At 40.2% G+C, this 23,649-nt stretch overlaps 1 protein-coding gene across 1 annotated transcript in view; it reads right to left on the minus strand.

Annotated features, from left to right (window-relative positions):
* LOC138019441 (CCR4-NOT transcription complex subunit 11-like) overlaps nucleotides 1–18,302 on the minus strand; it is a 35,560-nt gene extending 17,258 nt beyond the window's left edge. The window contains exons 1-7 of the mRNA XM_068866231.1: nucleotides 18,161–18,302; nucleotides 14,655–14,760; nucleotides 11,837–11,971; nucleotides 9,918–10,025; nucleotides 9,743–9,799; nucleotides 8,892–9,004; nucleotides 4,903–4,905 (exon numbers count right to left, since the gene is read on the minus strand). Coding sequence (XP_068722332.1) covers nucleotides 4,903–4,905; nucleotides 8,892–9,004; nucleotides 9,743–9,799; nucleotides 9,918–10,025; nucleotides 11,837–11,971; nucleotides 14,655–14,760; nucleotides 18,161–18,198 — 560 coding nt within the window. The 5' untranslated portion in view covers nucleotides 18,199–18,302. The remainder of the gene's footprint in view (nucleotides 1–4,902; nucleotides 4,906–8,891; nucleotides 9,005–9,742; nucleotides 9,800–9,917; nucleotides 10,026–11,836; nucleotides 11,972–14,654; nucleotides 14,761–18,160) is intronic.
* Between the last annotated feature and the right edge of the window lie 5,347 nt (nucleotides 18,303–23,649).

The raw sequence follows: 23,649 nt of genomic DNA on the forward strand, positions 1-23,649 counted from the left end.
GACCATTACTTAAAGGGTATTGTGAAGTGCTAGTTTTCTACCCCATATGAACCATGTGATGTTAGCCCTACTACTGGAAATGGGCACACACAAGGACCGAGAAAATCTCTGACCAGGGTGGGAATTGAACCCACGACCTTCGGGTTGGATCTCATTCAAATATGTCGCAAGCATTTTTGGGTATTGTCTTTGCCGCCTATTTAAAATAACAGCTTAAATAGGTTTTGACTTTTACATAAGCATAAAAGAGTCAATAGGATTGCCATCCTGTGTCTTTAAGACTAGTGTACTTCAAGACCAATTTGTTCTTTGCCCATACCAAACAACATAAATAAGATGAAGGACTACCAAAGATTTAACACAGTACCTTGTTCATTGATGTTGAGGCTACTTAAACTACTCATTTCAAGTGCTGTCCACGTATCAGGTTGTTTTAGCCTCAATAAAAGACCCTCTTGGAATGAATTGACACCAAATAATAATGCAGCTATAGTTTCATTGCCAAGCGCATCATCAAGTGCACTTCCCCACACACAATGCACTATAAAGGCTGGTGCTTCAGCCACATGGGGATGACTTATCAATCAACCGTCGTCGGCATACAGAACTCTGTGATAATTTGTGCAGTGAATAAGCACCGAATGGCAATGTGTCCATAATATGTTCACAGGCAGACACCGTAAGGATGCGACAGCGTGTGACGTCACATTATTTGCGACATTTGGATGGGCCGATTCAACTGATCGAGAACAAATTTAATGTTCCATAAAAACTTGAAATTACGACGGGTCTTTACGAAAATCCATTTTATGGGCAGCCAGATAATAAAGTTCACTCACCTACTACACCTACAGATTGGAGGAAATTTGAGCTTTTTGATTTTGATCAAATTCCAATGATTGATCACTGTATGTCCACATCATATGGCATGGCAAAAACCTGAGCAAAGCTTGAAAATCGAGCAAGATTTTAAGGTTGCAGAGCCATGTAATGCGATAATTTTAGGCCGATGCTAGAAAAATTATGGACTTTTCACATACCCAAAGCACTTTTGGAAGTGGGAAAAATTCAACCCTGAGCAGTTGTGGAAGCTGCATGCCTTGTCAATTTTTTGCATTTGATAAGAAGCCCTTTGATAGACTAGACAGAAATGTTTCTGTGGGATTTGATGGCATCATGGAATCCCCAGCAACATCATATGATCTTGCTATATTTCGCTAGTGAAGAATGCATGAGGGTACGAGCTGTCCTATTCTTCATGATGGTGGCTTAACTGAAAGCTTCAGTATCAAAACGGGCGTAAGACAGGGCTGTCTCCTATCAACATTCCTTTTCTTTCTTGCGATGGATTGGGCGATGAAAGAGACACAACTGGCTCAAGGAATGGAATTCGTGGACTCTTGTAGACCAACTCGAAGACCTGGACTTCGCTGACGACTTGGCACTTCTGGCTCACACTCATTCTCAGATGCAAGCAAAAACCTCCAAGCTTAAAGCTATCTCATCTAAATTAGTGCTTAACATCAATACTCTGATAAAACAAAGATCATGAGGATCAACGGCAAATGGAATGAGCATATTACCATCAATAATCTCAGCATAGAAGATGTCACATCCTTCACATACTTAGGCAGTGTTATTAACATCACGGGAGGAACGGACGAACACGTATTGGCAAGGATAGGGAAAGCACGTAGCGCATTTAATATCTTAGCAAACATCTGGAGATCCAGGGAAATAACAACAGCCACCAAAATTAGAATTTTCAATTCCACTGTAAAGTCTGTCTTGCTCTATGGGTCTGAAACATGGAGAATGACTAAGAAGACCGTGTCAGAATTACAGACTTTTGTAAATAGATGTCTGCGCAGAATCCTTGGTATTTATTGGCCAGTCACTATCAGCAATAAACTGTGGGAAACCACAGGTTAAGCACCTGTGAGGCAACAGATGATGAGCAGAAAATGGGCATGGATTGGCCATAAACTTAGGAGATCAAATGACTGCATGGCTCGACAAGCCTTTGGTTGGAACCCACAGGGAAGTAGACGGAGAGGGAGACCGCATAACTGCTGGAGGAGAGACACAGACCATACCATCCAGTCGAGAGGTCTCTCTTGGCATCAGCTTGAACACCTGTCCAGGGACAGAGGGGACTGGAGGGACTTTGTCAGTGGCCTATGTTCCAAGAAGGAATGATAACGGCTTTAGAGCAGATCGGATGACGCGTCAGATCTGAAGGGGAAATCAGAGATTCCCAGAAACCCATCAAATCACTCAGGACAACACAGAAAATAGTAGGTGAGTGAACGTTATTTATCTGGCTGTCCATAAAAAGGATCAGTTGAATCAGCCCTTAAAATTGTCTAAAATAAGGAGATGTCATGTGCTCTCGCATCCTTAGGGTCATGTACCTGTGATAAGTCATGAAAATTATTAATGTTATCAGTGTCATTCTCTTTTCTTTTAATACCCAGTCCCTTTTTCTTGCACTGGAAATAACTTTTTGGTGTTCCATCTCTTTGTTCCTGTTTGTTGCGCCATCTTGGATAAGCAGTCTCGCTTGAATGAATTCGAACAAAAGTAAAGCGTGAAGCAACCCCTTTTGTAGTGCATCTTCGGTTTATTAACTCTTTCCCTCCGAAGAATGATACTTATAGATTCTACTGCCAGACAATTTTACTCATCAATGGAATCCGCTTCAGGGGTGAATGGGTTGACATAATATTATTTTTTCCTAACCAGATGTGAGCTAATGAAAAGTACATGTAGTAAGTTTTAAGTTAAGACCATTTTCAACTTAAAAACAGTAAATCTGCTGTAACAGAGACTGTGTCTTTTAAGGCCGCGTTGCATACATGTACCTACCTTGCTAGGAGTCAGTCCAATATGATAGACAAGCTTAGGGTCCTTCTCGAGTTCAATTAACACTTGCTGGATGAGAAGAAAAAGGTGTGACTATGTGAGAGCAGTGTAGCAACATACTATAGTAGCATAAAAGGATGGTGTACATGAGCGTGGTCCTTACAAGGACACAGTCATGTAGTTCCCAATCAGGGTGTCCAGTACTTGTCCTGGATTTCCTATTTGAAAACTACTTAAGTTGGTCAGGTCTTATCACTCAAGGGAACAAGAAAAAACAAGGTGAGTGAACCATCACAACAGTGTTACTTAGAAATGTCAGAAACAAACAATCTAAATTATGAGAACACTTTTTCAAAGATGATCTTTTGATTTTACTTTAGGGACATGAATGGCAGAGCCCAGTCAAATAGTAGTTAAATAAACAGTTTCTACCTAAAAAAAAAAAAAAAAAAATTCCCCAGAATCTTTGCTATTTTTGGACTACATGTATAAAAGGGCAAAATTAATATGCAAAGGGTTGGCAAGAGATTTTCTTTCCTGCCAAAAGAAAATGTAGTTACTTAAAGGTTAACTCAGCATTGAAAAGCAAAGAACTGTGAAAAGAACATGGACTTGAACATGTACAGTAATAACCTGCTGTTGGTGTAGAACTAAATTAGCCTTAAAAGCCTTGTTCATTAAACGACGAACTTCAGCACCTATAAAATAGGAAAAAGGATTGAGTGATGAAATAATATGTCAAATTAATTATCTTTGACCACTGACTAAATATAAACAAAATGATGAATATTGTCTTGCATTACACAGAATCACAATGAATAGGTATTCAAAAAACTCATTGCTTGCATGAAGATTTAAAACTTGAAGCATGCTTATCTTGTAACCCACGAAATTACGTACAAATAAACCAACAACTGCAAAACACAATTAATAATATTTTGATCTATTTATACCAAGAGTCTACATTAACATGACACATTAATAGGCACTAACCAGCACTATTTGTCACACACATTGTACTGTCCCACTCAACAGCATGTATTTCTCCAGTTGGATTCATCCACACAAGCTAAAGTTAAGAAGACACTACACATTATTATGTTGCCTGAAGAGTCACTGGACTTGTAACACTCAAACCTACTGTAACATCACTTTTTGTTTGGGGGTCTCTGAATTTTTACACTGTACATTGTGTATTTTACAAATAGGGGAGGAATCCTAATGTTTTACTTGCATTAACCCTGCTTACAGCCCTAAACCCGACATACTTAGTATTTTACTCTGTCTAATGCCAGACAATTTTACTTGTCAATGGGGAACACTCCTGAAGGAGCCAATGGGTTAAACTGTCACTTTATTCTCTCTTTGAAATACATGTAAACTTGTGGAACTGTTTGAATCGTGCAAGCACCTACCCGGTGTTTCAAAAAGCCTGACTAAGATTTACAAGTATTCATTTTACAGATTTTGAAGCATGCCAACCCTTTGTGGCAGTTGAACATTCTGCTTGATTTCAACTAGTTTCCTTTCCTGCGCACCTGATTACCTTAAAGATAATAGCAGAGCTCAGGTGCACAAAGCATGCCAGCAGAGCACCATGGGTAAGATTTTTTTGGAAATCTATCCAAACAAGAAATTTTGGCCCCTGCCCACCCATACAGACTGTCGGGGTGGAGGTGGGGCAGCAGGATAGCCTTCGAAAATGGGAGTGTTCAGGCAATTTTCCTTGGCGGGAAATCGTGTGACAGCGTTGCATTTGGCTACCCACCTTTTTCTGGGGGGAATCATATTAGTGACGAGCAACGGGAGGAGCAGCAAGAAAGAGCACGAGAGAGGAGGCAACGAAATTTGGGACATTTAAGCAAAGAAAGCCTCCAGAGAAGCCAAGGAAGACGAAGAAGAGAAAATTTCAATGAAGAACACCGTAAAGCTGGGAGAAATAGAGTGAGAGACAAGACACTTATTTACAATGGTTAGCTTTCAGGTAATGTTTTCCTTCTTGATGCGTGCCTTGCTGCCTCACATATTTTGTAAAACTTGCTACAAAACAAAGAAGGCCTGAAAATGTTAGACAGTGATAATTTCTGGCATATTTCAACAATCACACACCACATACATTGTAGCCATTCAAGCTTACAGCACACATGATTGGCAAGTTTTCTTGTCATCAATGTTTACATGTATTTTTGTCAGACATACAAATGTAAGGTTATTAAAACCAAACTCTTGACATAGTATAAATTAATTTTATTTCGGATTGCAGTACATTTATCTGCAACAAATGCACTTGTAAGCAATGTTTGGGACAGTTTAGGTTCTTTTTGGCCCAGATAAAACTCAGAAAAGCAGTTTGATAAGCTTGAACCTGTGATTTTCGGCAAAATCTCCAACTGAGATTGACTAATAACAATTGTTTGTCTTGTTTGTCACAGGTTTTTTGGCTTGCTACGGTCGCTCATTTTGGAACTGACTTCATCATTACTGTGGTGACGGTCCATGTTAGATTTAATTTAATAGCTTTTGATTTATAGGCTTTTTGTGTGAAATGGATGTCCAGTCATGAGCTGCTTTCTTTCACTGTGAAATTTTAGTACAGTAAGCGAATTAATACGCTTTACATTGACTTTTTAGCATTTTTAGTGGGAGGCGTGGTGGCCTTATGGTTTAAGTGCGCTCGACTAAAGATCGATTGGTCCGGGTTTGGGTCCTGGCAGGGGACCTTGCCTTGTGTTCTTGTACAAGACATTTTACTCTCACAGTGCCTCTCTCCACCCAAGTGTACATGTATAAATTTATGGGTACCGGCGAATTTAATGCTGGGGGGAACCCTGCAGTGGACTAGCATCCCATCCAGGGGGGAGTAGAAATACACCTAGTCGCTTCTTGCTACAGTAACCGGAGATAAGCCTTGGCATGATGGGCCTTTTAGGTTCATAGCAGACTTTACCTTTACATTAACTTTTTAATTAGTAATTTTTGCCCTTGTTCTTAATTTGTTCGAAACTGAAGAGGGTGTAAAGATTATCAGTCAAACGGAAACTGTTGTGAAAGTGATTACTGTGCATGTAATTTCAGCTTTAGTTGTTGATTAAAATTGTTGCTTATTGTTTGCAAGGTTTGTTTGTTTACTGCTGTTAGCTCAGAGGTGTTTGACCACTGTAAAGTGTATACACTAATGACAATTAATTCTGTACTTTATGCAGAAGCATAATTAATATTTCCTTATACACTACGTATATTGCTTTCTGGGGTTAGAAGCGGGAGCTCCGGTTTTAGGCTTGGCTAAATCTATATATTAAGCTTCTCACTTCTTGTTTACTTGGTCCATACTGTAAGTTACATGTATGCACTGAGTTTTTTCCCGTTGATTTATGGCCCAAGTGCAAAGAGTGCAGGTGATAAATGAACAAAACACTTACAGTACGGACCTCAAACACGGCTAGTTAGAGGTCTATATTAACCAAATACATACTTCATCATCACAAGAGTAAAGTGGGGGAGGAACTCTGGCAAACACTGGCCTGAGATTCAACTCAGAAGGGGGATCATGCCCTGTACAAATAAACATTAAAAAAAAAAACATATAAATCCAGATGATGTTATTACAAAGAGTTCAAGTAATTGATTCTGAAATTAAAATGAGTTTTAAAAAAAGAAAGCACATTGGAGTCTCCATGCACTCTGTATTGTGTCTCACCAGTAACAAGTGTCTCTGTGATATGTGAGGCTGCGGTTGAATCAAATCCTGAACTGGTGGACAAAACCAATATATATGAATCAGTTGAATTTAAGAACCAATATCAAAGGCTGTGAAGTCAAAACTGAGGATGCTACCACAGATTTTTGGAGGACAAGCAAGTTGTCAGCTCCACTCGTCCCAGGACCAGTGACTTACCGGTATTAAAAATTAAGGTCAAGCACTTACATGCACACTGTACTGATTAAACCGGTATTATAAGATACATGTATAAAGGCTTGACTTCTTTCTCCTAAAGCTGCTGGGTTTTGATAGTTGTGAAGCAGTCAATGGACTTAAGCTATTTATCATTAACCTCTTACATCAGGGTTGTAGCGTCCTTTACGCAAATACGCACATGCATACTTAAGAAAATGGTAGGATTTTTTTAAAGATTTTCTGTTATAAGTAAAAGCCCTCTGAGGCCCCTACACAGTGTCAGTCTAATCACCAGTCCCCAGTTCCCAATTTCCGGTTATTTTTGAAGGTGATGATGATGCATGACAGAGTTTGCGACCTCTTTCCTTCTGCATGTAAGCCCCCTGTGTGTTGTAGCTTGCTGAAAACTCAACAGATAAGTAAAATAAACAACTACTGCATTTTCCTTCACATTTATTTATTGAAATGTCCTTCAGAAAAACTGTCACAAATTGTATTTGCGAGACCCCTAAATTTCAAAAGTTTCTGGGGAGCATGCCCCCAGACCCCCTAGTTTGGAGTGCCTTTGGCACTCAAAACATTCTGACGATGTGATTCAGCTGTGATTTGTGAATAATATATTAACCGTAACACATGATCCTTTACAGTTGTAGTGCGTGAATCACAATTTCTGCCTTTATAATGTCGTGAACATCAGTCAACCCTACAGGAATACATGTACACTGTAATTTGTCTGTCAAGATGGTATGAAAAAGGTCTTCTGTCATTGTCATGTACTAAAATAATCTACCATTGCCGTGTTTCGCACTTGACCTCTGTTGACTCATTTGTAGTTCACATGAACTGAGATGAGAGATGCATTGAAAGACGACATGTTGTAATCATCCGTCCAGGTCACTGCCAATCAGAGGTTGGCTCGTTGGAAAATGAAAAGCTGCCTGTCAAATTTGTAACACGTGTTCACATCCAGGTTGCCTGGACGTTTTCACATGCGAATTGTTGCAATGCCGAGCACCCGAGTAATCATACCGTCTAAACTAACTCGAACTTTATGACAGGTTGTTAACATCATAAAAAAAATGAACGACCATGGAAGTTTTGAAGTTACAAAACAAAATGTGAAAGAGAAGAATCGTAAAGTTACGATGTCACAGCAATGAGCTTCATTTACACTTTATCAAAGTCAAACAAAGAGTCAAGAATCGTCGGGATATGGATTCCTGGAATTGTTGATTTCATCACCAACCCAGGGGCAGATCCAGAAATTCCAGAAAGAGGGGGCCAAAGAAATTGAGGCGAGATCCTCCCCTCCCCCCCCCCCCCCACCCCCAAACACCAAATGCTCTCTATCCAAAAAATTCACGTTAGTCAAGATGCTCCTTACAGCATTCTGGGAGGATTTGTGACCAAAACGTAAGGCTTTAGAAGGCACAATTGGAAATTTTTTAAGCGATGACAGAAAACGATATCGTAGTGGTAAGCAAACTATTCACGGAATGATCCCATTGCATTCACACGGCCTACTAACAAAGATGACAAATCCCTTCACTGCAGGGGGTTACGTTTAGCATAGTCATCAATAACTGCATCAAAATCCAAGGATATGTCCTTGTGAACAAAGAGCAACAACAGTGAATTTAAGCGATCTTCTTTCATGGCAGCGAGCTTTTTATCATAATTTTTCATATTTGATATGCATTATGTATTCAGTTTTTCTTGCGTGATGTATATGTATCAAGGCAAAATGTATTTGAAACTAAACTAATCATTATCTACATGTAAAGTAAAACCACCTGATGCACCTGAAAGTCGGTTGGTTACAGAAGCCACTAAATCTGCCCCTGAAATCTATCTCTTTTCCTGTACCTGTAGTCATGTGTAGAACTAATTAAAAGTCATCACAAAGAAAGTTATTTAATCATAATATAGATAACTGAATTGATCAATTCTCTATCCAACTACATGATACATGAATTCCCCCAAAAAAGTTACGTGATTTGTGAATGTAGGGAAAATTAACCCGTGATTCGAGATCCAGACCCCCCCCTTCCAGACCCTGTCTGTTGTACAGTATGTGTACAGTTGTATTCCTGGCCAGGAGATCAGTAATAATCATTACCAGTACTCTCACCTTACATCAGGATCAGGATCAGCTAACACAGCGGGCAGCCCACAGCAACTCAAATCAGGTAACTGAGAATTTTTCTCAGTCACAGCTAGTTGAAGAGAGCTCAAGTCAATGTTCTGATGAGAAAGCATACACATCAGGTGAACAAAAAATTAATGGTGGACACGACACTTTTTGTTCTTCTGCACAGCAAACATGTTTCCGACTTCAAATGTTGAATAAACCACATTGATCGCAGATTTGTTCACAAACCGACTTTCATCAAGCTCATGGTTAAAATTGAGGATCTAAACAAAATTCTCCCTCAGATTTGATATAAAAATTGAGTACTTTCTTGCTTGAAAAAATATTAATGTCAATCTGTTGTGCACACTTATGTACACTCTAATAAGGCGATTTAACAAATCAAGAGTGGATCAGCGTTGTCTGTACTCTTATCGATAATGATATTTGTCATTACAGTGCTCAAAATGTTGTGGAGTCACGAGGTGCAGCCGAGCGAGTTGATAAGAGTACAGACAACGCTGAACCACTTTTGATTTGTTAAATCGCCTTATTACAGTGTATTATTTTCAGAGCATGAGCAAAATCACGAAAAAAAGAAAGAGCAAGCATTGCCTATAACTTTCTCGCAATATGATTGGTTTATTTCCCGAAATGGGCATTCCTAATTGGCTATTACATTGCGTGACAAATTGACGCGAGCATGACACGTACAGAATTGTCTAGACTATTATCGACAACGGTAAATTAGCCAATCAGATTGCGAGATTACAAGCAATTGTGGCAAAATATTATTTTAAATTGAAAAAAATTCAAGGACGAGACAAGGAAGAAACTGAGTCTCCTCTTACCTGTGCACCCCCTGTAAAATCCATCACCAAAACTTGTCGTGGAGTTTTCTTTAACAGCTTAAAAAAAATCCATGAAGGCATTTTATTGATCACTGGTTCCCTTTTCACGGATCACACAAAGTACAGATAGATACGCAGCAGTTGCCTTTAGTTTAAAAATAATAACAACACTTACATCTCTTGATGGCGATGTGATCAACATATATAAAAACGACTTTTCAGCTTGACTTAATGTGGGAAGAGATTCCAGTCCACAAACTCTGTTCTCTTCATTGTTGGGACTCTAATTTGTGACAACAACAGAACAAATGATAGAAAATTCTCTGTATTAATTACCTTTTTGGAACCCATTGACTCCTGGGCGTGAGACTTAATAGATTTCACTCTGTTTTAACACCTGACGATTTTACTCGTAAGTGAGAGACGAGGAGGACGTTGAGGAGTCAATGGAGTGAGGTCAATGTGCGAGCCAGTGAGCCATGCAAGCCTTACTGTAGCTGTGAGCCATGCAAGCCATGGCTGCAAGTCATACGAGCCAACATGGTGAGCCATGTTTGTCAACATGCGAGTCACACAGTTATTGAAAGCTAACCATTTTAAAATGGGTGCTTAGACTTAAACGTGAAACTCGCAGATTGCCCAACCCCGAGTCAATGGGTTTAAAGTCAAGGAAAAAAAAATACTTATTACTGTTCATGATTGTAAGAGTATCAAACATGTATTAATGACCAAAGAGCTTTAAATATACATGTACAGTAATTGTTAAAAATACAAAGAGAAAACAATATTATCAATTGACTCTTTAATTGAGGGAATCTTTGCTGACATCATTGTTTAATACAAATCATTTGCCTCATTAACATACGAGTTTGCTCAAGAAGGCATCATGCTATTTTATATTGTACAAATTGGTACAAGAATGTTATGAATGCAATGTTATGCAATGTTATGAATGTGTTTCCAAGAAATCTCGGCATCCGGATCAGGGCTGCTTATCAATATTGTCCTCACTCTGGTAATTCGGCAGTTATAAACACTGACGTCGAGAAAACATGAGCGGTGAGAAAAAATCGCGCATACAGTGGAAGCGATCGTGAAAAATACATGTATTTCGATACTATGTCTGCAAATCTTAAACTAAGATTTTAGTATCGCATAGTATCGTGTAAATATTTTTACTTTCAAGTTGGTTTGCATTTTGTATGTTCGGTTGAAGACTTTTGCTGGCACTTTCTGTTTACCGCAGATCGCTCGCAATGTGCATGGAGGCTTGACTTGTTATGAATGTGTTTCCAAGAAATTTCGGTGTCCGGATTAGGGCTCTTTATCAATAGTGTCCTGGTAATTCAGCAGTTATAAACACTGAAGTCGAAACTCGAGCCTCGAAACTCGATGCTCGATTCTTGAAAACATTGAGGATTGCGGATAGAGTTTTGAGTCGAGACTGTCAACTTACATTTGCACGGTACTGTAATTAAATCTCCCAATTTTAAGCCTTAATTTTAGCTTTGATAACAAGGTGATATGTTCGGTGGCAAAAGCGCTAGACAATAAAATTAATGATCCGATAAATTTCGAATTTTTGAAGCATCATTGCTCAGAGATAATCTGGAATATTGCATCCAAATTTTCAGAGATACTGTACATACATAGCTCATCACACAATGCAGTTTCAATACATATGGGTTATTGACCAAGCGTGAGGTCAAGATGGCTGGATATTGGCCATGTTCTTTTTTTGTGTGTTTATGAGGTCCATAAACACATGTAAAAAGAAAGAGGCCAATATCCAGCCTTCTTGACCACACAATAAATGGTCAATAAATGATTTATTATATGGAATAAACCCCCAAAAAAATAATCTTTGGTCTTGCAGGACCAAGTGCGAAATCCCGAGTGGGCAGTATAGCCCCATCTTGCCCGCTCGGGTAGCCAATCACTGCACAGGATTTGGTTCATCTTGCCCGCTCATGGAGCTAGTCATATTATAATACTTAGACTTACTTTTATCTTGCCTGGCTGATTAGAAAGTGGTAGCCTTGTGCTAACGAGGCAAAAAATCTAAACAAAGATTCCCCTATTATAGTTACTTACTAAGACATGTATAAAGACAGGAGCAAAAGGGTTATTTGCTATGGGTCCTGTTCTGTACATTTCGTACAACAAAAAGAGAACCACAATCCTTTGGCTTGTTGATGGAAGCAAGTCAGGTTGTTGTAAGAGCATCAGCTGAAATCAACAAAAATCATCAATAATATTATGAAGGGAAATACTTGTTTGTCCTGAAATACAACAATACAGTCAAACCAAACAACTTCCCAAAAATAGTATCTTATATTTACTGTAAAGTTGACATGTATACAGTGGTCACCAGTATAATAATAATGGACGTGACCACCCTCTAGACTTCCCAAATCCACAATTCATCATTATGTACAGTGCATCTCCAGATAAGCAAACCAAATGGTCACCAAATTGGATAATAATTAGATAATCAAGACAAGATTATTCAACTGCTCACTGAATACAACTACAAAATAAAATTAATATGACATGTTATCCCTGGGTCCAACACACGCCGGCGACAGTTCAAGAAAAGTCTCAAGTGCCAATGTCCTACTCTTGGGAGTGGGTCATTTTCGCTTTCAAAAAACAGTTTATTTGCCGCACTAGGCTTTATTCACTTTCAAATTCTACAAACAGAATTTTCTATTACACTGTATTGAACTTGTCAAGTCAACACCTTTTATTGACCTGGATAATGCTCGGCGTCACATTTCTCTTCCATCAACTTATGATGCAGCCACTCACAAAAGAAAGAGTCACCTTAAAAAATGAAAATCGAGGATACTGGGACTTGGTCTCATTTTTAGTGTGTTGCTGTTAATTTTTACTGATGACGAATATTGTTAATTTGAGTGATCAAATATTTCAAAATGATAACGTTATTCATTGACTTCCAGAAGAGTTAGAACAAAACCTGTACATACATGTAGCGTAGCCATTTCCCAAGGGTGACCGTTATACACGTACATAGGTTTGACTGTATTATTGCCTTTATAATTATTGATGCAACCTCAGATGGATAAATTTTTTAAATGAACAGTTTAAATGACACACTCACAGGTGATTTATAGGCAAGACTGAAATGACAATATGGCAGGGTGGCAAATAACTAATCGGCAGGCGCGGGTCATATTGTCCGGTCAAACCGATGGGCATGATCCATTTGGGCAAAAATTCCCAAATTTTGGGTTTAGAATCAAATGGAACAGTCTTTTCCGGAACGTCCATTTCAGAAATTTTGGTCAACCTCGTTCGCAATTTTGTTCAGTTTGTGTGTTTGAATTGAAATTGTATGACCAATTGACCATTGCATCATCTGGTCAGCCGCATGAGATACAATCACATACATTTTGAGGTACATGTACATGTAAGGCGTTACAGATACATGTAAGAATATTTTGTGTATATAATTTAATTAATTAAAATATGTTTCCCTTCATCTAAAACAAACAGGATGATAACAAATTATTGAGTGAACCTTGCAATTCAGAGGTTAGTAATAACAGAAAATATGTACATGCAGACAAATAAAGAAACTTTCATCATCATCATCTTGTCCTTTTCCCTCTGAGGGAAATGGGGCCTTGCATTCTCTCTCTCCTAGCTTCTCTGTCTTTTGCCAAGAAACTTTAGTCTCTTTTTATATTTATTGACTTTTTTTTTATTTTCAGTAGAACTCAGAGCCTTTTATTTTAAAGTTACAATTGTGAATTTTTGTTAGAGCAACAAATGCTATGTGGAGTATTCTCGGTGCAGCAAGATTATTCTTCGTAAGGGTGCATTCGGATCATTCAATCAATCAAACAATCTATCACTATAATTATTTAAGAGTTAATCACGGTATCTCGCCAAAGGTACATGTACATTGTACAACCCTCTACTAATCTGGAACAACTATAGTAAATAAAATAACGGAAGACACAACGCGACTACAGGAAATTTCTTGACCACTAATTTGTCTACATGTACATGTAGTTTATATTCGTTTTTTTTTTTCAATTTCGGAAAGGGTACATATATAAATGTTGTCCCTCGTGATTATCAAATACAGTGGAGCCATGTAGGGTCATCAACAGGCGTAAAAAATTGGCCGTATTAACGGGGTGGGTGTATTACCGGGGTAGGGTGAAATTCATGACTAAAGGGCGGTAATGACAAATATCACATTTGCACTTCCTGATTAATAAACAACAGGAATGTACGGACAGTAATTGTATAAAATACTTGAAACTTCGCTCAGTAAGTAAAATGCTTAAAATTGTTAAGTGTACTGTAAGTTCTGAGCCTACAATTAAAACAAGAACAGGCCCAGCTAACTATGCTTCTAAAAAACAGAAGCCACCATAATTACCGAACCGAAACACTTAGTATCAATCGTGTTTAAATAGCGCGAGTGGCCGTATTAAAAATGGGGTGGAATTATAGAGGATTCTGCTGTTGGGCATTTAAAGGAATTGTGGCCGTTGGCTGTCTTCATGGGTGACCACCTTAACGAGGGTTTTCTATAAGAGAATGTATGGCCGTTTTGCTAAGACAAAAAAAGTGGCCGCAATAAAATAGTGACTGTAAATTACCAAAGTGACCGTTAGGCGGGGTTCCAATGAAGTTAAAAATTAAAATTTATCTGAAAGAGTCAGTAAATGACCGGACAAGATGCCCGGCAATCCAAGGATTTGTCCACTCAATAGCCAATTTCTGAACGGACATTGTCCGTTGACCGGTCGTTATTTGCAGCCCTGTAACCCCTTTACTGTGATTTAAACACTCATCTTACTGCTTTTTGCAATGAGATGTGTTAGATACATACATAAATTCAATGTACATCCTTAAGTAATAAGAATCTTACCATTGCACTCCCAATTTGAAAATGTTCATTTTTGTTGAATAGTTGGTGCAAGGAAGAAGCGATGGTTTCAAATGATGACACAGCTACAGAATCTTCTGCAAGAATGCTGTTCAAAGAAGCAAGCAAAGTTTCTATAAATACGTAGACAAAAGTAGGCTAGAAAGTAAGCAAAAGTCAGAGTGAAGAGCTCATTTTTGGTAAGACATAAGGGAATACAATATATAAAAGAAAGTGCTTTGGTACATTTGAGCTTATACCTTGTATACTTGCTTGAAAAACTGTTCAATAATTTGTCATTAGATGCAGCTTACTTCAAGATTTGATTCATGTGAGCAATTAACAGATCATGTACATGTATGGAATCTGCTCTCCTAAAATAACCCCACAAGTAAAACAAGACAGCTCAAAAAATAAGTTCATTTTAATACAAGCAAAAGGGAGAAGCGTTTTTTTTAATGTCGTATTCATCCTGGTGAAGTACAATAATAATAAAGTATTCTCATTGTCTCACAATGTGGTCACTTATGATGTAGATTGCAACGTTTCGACTGCTTACTGCTAGTCTTCATCAGGCAATGAGGTCGACTGGTTACGCCTCACTGTGTGTTTTCAGCAGCTGTGACTGGTGTATTTCGATCCTCCCTGTTTCGGTGTGTTGTTCCTTCAGCGGTCCACTGTTGTATGGTTCTCTTGTTGTTGTGTTTCTTGTTCGTGGGCATCAATGCTTCCAGAATTTCTACTCCACTATCCCTGTTGATGTTGCCTCTTGGACCCCGCATGCGTACCAATGAGGATCATGATCAATAAACTTCACTTCGTTCCAAAGCAGGTTTGTGTCCGGTGTTGTTAGTGTGTTCTGAAACTGCGGAGGTCTGGGTACGGTCAAGTCGGATGTCTTGCTCATGTTCTTTGATTCTACATGTATCTTGCATCACAGGCGCCCCAAGCTCAGTGTGAGCATGGCCGACCAAAATAAACATGTTTTCTCTCAGATGCAAATAATTAAATTTCACTGGCTTGCAGCCACAAAATATTCATAGCACAATATCCTATGCGAACAAAGTTTATTTGCATGTCAATATAATTATGTTCCTTGAAGGCTTGAGTCAATGCAGTCTCATCAGGAGACCCATGGGAATAAAAAAATGTGCGCTTGATAAACTAGGGGAACAAATTTTATTTGCACAATTAATGTTAATTTCTTGAAGGCTTGATAAATACAGTAACGATTGAGAACAGCCTACTACATGTATGTACAAAATCCTATTGACTAATAAAAGCTGCATGAATGCGCAAAAGCATGTTTACTACGGCTTTCATTCTCGCATCTTTCAATGCTTTCCATCTTCTCGAATGTGTTTGAACTTTGTCAACATGAAGGAGGCGTGACTGTGATTGGACGACTGCGTCAATGCAGTCATGCCAGTAGACCCAAGGGAATAAAGAAATTTTGCAGTTGACAAAAATTCTACATGTACGGTCCGCCACCCCAGTAAGGGTCAGTTTGTTATCAGAGGTTTAAGCCGTGGCCACTTTTGTGCTCAAGCACCACCTTTGAATGCTGTTTTGTTGCAATATTCACCACCTGACGTTGTTCGCAGGACTGCTATTGCGTTGATGGTGGGTTGAAATGAAAGTTTAATCTTTGTCAATTGATTCTGATGTGAAATTGTGACTGTGGGAATATTTTATCAAGGAATATTTGACTCAAATTGGTGGCACATGAGAATTTAGTCTCCAGCCTTGGGATTATATTATAACCGTTGACAACCACGAAATTGTGAAATGGCTCAAATCGCGTCGGATCTGGAAAATAACCACACAGGAAGGAAGCTATCCACGATGGCAATAAAGTTAGGCTTTTTAATTGAGATTTTTTTCATATACAGTCGAACCTCGATTATCCAGACTCCTTGGGACTAGACGAAATAGTCCGGATAATCGAGGGTTCGGATAATCGAGAATGTGAATATTAATGAGGAACAAAAACTGATTACATTAAGAAAGCGACATTTAATCGTGAAACAAAACATTTGCAAATCGTTTGGGAAACAATATGGTCTACATCTTCACTGTCCATTGTGAATACCTGTACATGTGTCGGCAAACGTCATGATCTTTTCCTTTCTCTTGCGGGTATCAGATATCTGCCGTTTACTAACGCCATATTCAGCTGACAAATTGGTTCCTTTTTCTTCTTTCTCTAATCGCAAAATTATGTTTATCTTTTATCGAAGGAACGGATCGCTTACGCTTCAAGGACATGATGATCGTGAATAAACATGCGTGACAGTGTAGCTTGTTTGCCGAACGAGCCAATAGAGCGTGAAATTTCACTTAGCAACAAATCAACTCTAAGCCAATCAGAACTCATTCGAAAGTTCTGCATTAGTTACGACGTGTGCGAGCGCTGCTTTATCTTGCTTTTTGAAAGAGAAAAAAACTCGCGTTTACTTTACTTTTCAACGCTGCAGTTTTAAAAAGAATATGGCTAGGGATCTTGATGATGACTAATAAATATTCATGACAAAATTGGGACCAGAGAAAAAGTCCGGATAATCGAGAAATCCAGATAATCGAGGTCCGGATAATCAAGGTACGACTGTAATTATCTTCTTAAGCTTTTTATCGGGATTCTCACACAAATCCTTATATTTTTGTCAGCCACGCTCACACTGAGCTTGGGGCCCCTGTGCTTGCATAGGTCTTCCAGTCTCACTGATGTAGACTTTGCCGCATTCACAGGGAATCCTGTAAACCATGCCATCTTGTTTAGTCAGCTCGACAGCATCTTTCGGTCATACTAGATGTGGTTTTAATGTAGTCTCAGACTTGAAAACAGCGCATATGCTTTGTTGCTGTAGGCAGCAGTTGTTCGGATAGGTCTTTGACATAGGGTAACAAAAACGGACAACTTCGCCGCTGCCTGTAACAACAACAAACAACTTCACCGTTGCCTACAGCAACAAGGCATACCCGCTGTTTTCAAGTCGGAGACTACATTAGTAAAGGTTAGCCAAAGTAAATGTAACGTTTTTCCCCGGCGGGTCCAAAACACAGGTCACATTCCACAGGTCGATCAGGGTACATGTCACTGTGCTACAGACAAATAAACAACACCAAAAGTGTCTCCCAGCCCTAATCACTCTACAAAAATTTTGATTAAAGTCTAAGGCAAACGTTTGGCTTAGGTGTTCATCACTGGGGCAGAGACTCCTACATGTAGCTAGTCTTCCACATGTGTGACCTGTGTTTTAGAGCCGCCTGTTTTTTCCCAGTGGTTGACAAAAATCGCTCGCATAAGTAATAAATGATAAACTCCTAGGGAAGATCTTCAGCCTCTAAATGAGATAGTGCAAATATAGAACTAGTTTAGCGATGGACAGCATTGAAAATCATAAAAACATGTGCCACACAACCATATGTGAATCGAGCTTTGCATTGACGCGTTCAAAACAGCCGTTTCTAAAGCTCTTATTCAAAAAAATTAATCAAAAGTAGATCACCTTAAAAGCGAGGATAGTTCTTTCGGTGAAAGATTCATGACAAAAGCAATCCAGCAAACCTACAGAGAAGGATGAAATTGCCCTACGAAGTCAATGGCCGATTCGATCACTTCATCAGCCACCATTTTTGAACAACACTAGTGCCAGGTTTACTCGGTCATGGAAGTTCGCGGAGCCGTACTAGCCACAGGCAAACCAAGCTCAGTGTCAGGGATTAACAAATGGTAAGAACTGCATGCTAGCACGCATATAGAGCACTATATACGTTTTTACCATATATAGTAACGACATGTACTCACCTACAATCACATTCACTTGTACGCACTTTCCTTCACTTGTACGCACTCACCTTCACTTTTATGCACTTTCCTTCACTTGTACGCACTCACCTTCACTTTCATGCACTTTCCTTCACTTGTACGCACTCACCTTCACTTTCATGCACTTCCCTTCACTTGTACGCACTCACCTTCAGGTTTGTGCACTAACCTTCACTTGTACGCACTCACCTTCACTTTCATGCACTTCCCTTCACTTTTACGCACTCACCTTCACTTTCATGCACTTCCCTTCACTTGCACGCACTCACCTTCACTTTCATGCACTTCCCTTCACTTGTACGCACTCACTTTCACTTTCATGCACTTCCCTTCACTTGTACGCACTCACCTTCACTTTTGTGCACTAACCTTCACTTGTACGCACTCACCTTCACTTTTATGTACTTACCTTCACTTGTACGCACTCACCTTCACTTTTATGCACTAACCTTCACTTGAAAGCACTCACCTTCACTTTTGTGCACTTACCTTCACTTGTACGCACTCACCTTCACTTTCATGCACTTCCCTTCACTTGTATGCACTCACCTTCACTTGAACGCACTCACCTTCACTTTTATGCACTAACCTTCACTTGAACGCACTCACCTTCACTTTTATGCACTTTCCTTCACTTGTACGCACTCACCTTCACTTTCATGCACTTTCCTTCACTTGTACGCACTCACCTTCACTTTCATGCATTTTCCTTCACTTGTACGCACTCACCTTCACTTTTATGCACTAACCTTCACTTGAACGCACTCACCTTCACTTTTATGCACTTACCTTCACTTGTATCCACTCACCTTCCCTTGCATGCACTTACATTCACTTGTATCCACTCACCTTTACTTGCATACACTTCCCTTCGCTTTTATGCACTTACCTTCACTTGAACGCACTCACCTTCATTTGTATGCACTTACCTTCACTTGAACGCACTCACCTTCACTTTTATGCACTTTCCTTCACTTGAACGCACTCACCTTCACTTTTATGCACTTACCTTCACTTGAACGCACTCACCTTCACTTTCATGCACTTCCCTTCACTTTTACGCACTCACCTTCACTTTCATGCACTTCCCTTCACTTGTACGCACTCACCTTCACTTTCATGCACTTCCCTTCACTTGTACGCACTCACCTTCACTTTCATGCACTTCCCTTCACTTGTACGCACTCACCTTCACTTTTGTGCACTAACCTTCACTTGTACGCACTCACCTTCACTTTTATGTACTTACCTTCACTTGTACGCACTCACCTTCACTTTTATGCACTAACCTTCACTTGAAAGCACTCACCTTCACTTTTGTGCACTTACCTTCACTTGTACGCACTCACCTTCACTTTCATGCACTTCCCTTCACTTGTATGCACTCACCTTCACTTGAAGGCACTCACCTTCACTTTTATGCACTTACCTTCACTTGAACGCACTCACCTTCACTTTCATGCACTTCCCTTCACTTTTACGCACTCACCTTCACTTTCATGCTCTTCCCTTCACTTGTACGCACTCACCTTCACTTTCATGCACTTCCCTTCACTTGTACGCACTCACCTTCACTTTTGTGCACTAACCTTCACTTGTACGCACTCACCTTCACTGTTATGAACTTACCTTCACTTGTACGCACTCACCTTCACTTTTATGCACTAACCTTCACTTGAAAGCACTCACCTTCACTTTTGTGCACTTACCTTCACTTGTACGCACTCACCTTCACTTTCATGCACTTCCCTTCACTTGTATGCACTCACCTTCACTTGAACGCACTCACCTTCACTTTTATGCACTAACCTTCACTTGAACGCACTCACCTTCACTTTTATGCACTTACCTTCACTTGTAGCCACTCACCTTCCCTTGCATGCACTTACATTCACTTGTATCCACTCACCTTCACTTGCATACACTTCCCTTCGCTTTTATGCACTTACCTTCACTTGAACGCACTCACCTTCATTTGTATGCACTTACCTTCACTTGAACGCACTCACCTTCACTTTTATGCACTTGCCTTCACTTGAACGCACTCACCTTCACTTTTATGCACTTACCTTCACTTGAACGCACTCACCTTCACTTTTACGCACTTCACTTGCACGCACTCACCTTCACTGGTACGCACTCACCTTCACTTGTATGCACTTTCCTTCACTTTTATGAACTTTCCTTCACTTGAACGCAATCACCTTTACTCGTATGCACTCACCTTCACTTGTATGCGCTTTCCTTCACTTGTACGCACTCACCTTCACTTGCACGCACTCACCTTCACTTCCCTGCACTTCCCTTCACTTGCACGCACTCACCTTCACTTTTATGCATTTACATTCACTTGTATGCACTCACCTTCACTTGCCTGCACTTCCCTTCACTTGTATGCACTCGCCTTCACTTGTAAGCACTCACCTTCACTTGCTCGCATTCACCTTCATTTGTATGCACTTACATTCACTTGTATGCACTCACCTTCACTTGCCTGCACTTCCCTTCACTTGTACGCACTCACCTTCACTTGCACGCACTCACCTTCACTTGTATACACTCACCTTCGCTTTTATGCACTTACCTTCACTTTTGCGCACTTTCCTTCACTTACACGCACTCACCTTTACTTGTACGCACTCACCTTCACTTGTATGCACTTTCATTCACTTGTACGCACTCACCTTCACTTTTATGCACTTACCTTCACTTGTACGCACTCACCTTCACTTTCATGCACTTTCCTTCACTTGTACGCACTCACCTTCACTTTCATGCACTTCCCTTCACTTGTACGCACTCACCTTCAGGTTTGTGCACTTACCTTCACTTGTACGCACTCACCTTCACTTTCATGCACTTCCCTTCACTTTTACGCACTCACCTTCACTTTCATGCACTTCCCTTCACTTGTACGCACTCACCTTCACTTTCATGCACTTCCCTTCACTTGTACGCACTCACCTTCACTTTTATGCACTAACCTTCACTTGTACGCACTCACCTTCAGGTTGTGCACTAACCTTCACTTGTGCGCACTCACCTTCATTTTCATGCACTTCCCTTCACTTTAACGCACTCACCTTCACTTTCATGCACTTCCCTTCACTTGTACGCACTCACCTTCACTTTTATGCACTAACCTTCACTTGAAAGCACTCACCTTCACTTTTGTGCACTTACCTTCACTTGTACGCACTCACCTTCACTTTCATGCACTTCCCTTCACTTGTATGCACTCACCTTCACTTGAACGCACTCACCTTCACTTTTATGCACTAACCTTCACTTGAACGCACTCACTTTCACTTTTATGCACTTTCCTTCACTTGTACGCACTCACCTTCACTTTTATGCACTTCCCTTCACTTGTACGCACTCACCTTCACTTTCATGCATTTTCCTTCACTTGTACGCACTCACCTTCACTTTTATGCACTAACCTTCACTTGAACGCACTCACCTTCACTTTTATGCACTTACCTTCACTTGTACGCACTCACCTTCACTTTCATGCACTTCCCTTCACTTGTATGCACTCACCTTCACTTGCGCACACTCACCTTCACTTTTATGCACTAACCTTCACTTGAACGCACTCACCTTCACTTTTATGCACTAACCTTCACTTGTACGCACTCACCTTCACTTTTATGCACTTCCCTTCACTTGTACGCACTCACCTTCACTTTCATGCACTTTCCTTCACTTGTACGCACTCACCTTCACTTTTATGCACTAACCTTCACTTGAACGCACTCACCTTCACTTTTATGCACTTACCTTCACTTGTATCCACTAAGCTTCCCTTGCATGCACTTACATTCACTTGTATCCACTCACCTTCACTTGCATACACTTCCCTTCACTTTTATGCACTTACCTTCACTTGAACGCACTCACCTTCATTTGTATGCACTTACCTTCACTTGTATGCACTCACCTTCACTTTTATGCACTTACCTTCACTTGAACGCACTCACCTTCACTTTTATGCACTAACCTCCACTTGAACGCACTCACCTTCACTTTTATGCACTTACCTTCACTTGTACGCACTCACCTTCACTGGTACGTACTCACCTTCACTTGTATGCGCTTTCCTTCACTTTTATGAACTTTCCTTCACTTGCACGCACTCACCATTACTCGTATGCACTCACCTTCACTTGTATGCGCTTTCCTTCACTTGTACGCACTCACCTTCACTTGCACGCACTCCCCTTCACTTCAAAGCACTTCCCTTCACTTGCACGCATTCACCTTCATTTGTATGCATTTACATTCACTTGTATGCACTCACCTTCACTTGCCTGCACTTTACTTCACTTGTATGCACTCGCCTTCACTTGTACGCACTCACCTTCACTTGCTCGCATTTACCTTCATTTGTATGCACTTACATTCACTTGTATGCACTCACCTTCACTTGCCTGTACTTCCCTTCACTTGAACGCACTCACCTTCACTTGCACGCACTAACCTTCACTTGTACGCACTCACCTTCACTTCTATGCGCTCACCTTCACTTGTACGCACTCCCCTTCACTTGTACGCACTCGCCTTCACTTGTACGCACTCACTTTCACTTGTATACACTCACCTTCGCTTTTATGCACTTACCTTCACTTTTACGCACTTTGCTTCACTTACACGCACTCACCTTCACTTGTATGCACTCGCCTTCATTTGCATGCACTTTCATGCACTTGTATGCACTCACCTTCACTTTTATGCACTCACCTTCACTTGTATGCACTTATCTTCACTTAAACGCACTCACCTTCACTTGCATGCACTTATGTTCACTTGTATCCACTTCCCTTCACTTGCATGCACTTATATTCACTTGTATGCACTCACCTTCACTTGCCTGCACTTCCCTTGACTTGTACATACTTACCTTCACTTGTATGCACTCTCCTTCACTTGTACGCACTCACCTTCACTTGTATTCACTCACCTTCACTTTTATGCACTTACCTTCACTTTTACGCACCTTCCTTCACTCGTACGCACTCACCTTCACTTGTACGCACTAACCTTCACCTGAACGGACTCATCTTCGTTTGTATGCACTTACGTTCACTTGTATCCACTCACCTTCACTTTAACGCACTTTCCTTCACTTGAACGCACTCACCTTCACTTGCATGCACTTCCCTTCAC

Source organism: Montipora capricornis, chromosome 10, assembly GCF_036669925.1.
Source record: "Montipora capricornis isolate CH-2021 chromosome 10, ASM3666992v2, whole genome shotgun sequence".
NCBI classification, from domain to species: domain Eukaryota; kingdom Metazoa; phylum Cnidaria; class Anthozoa; order Scleractinia; family Acroporidae; genus Montipora; species Montipora capricornis.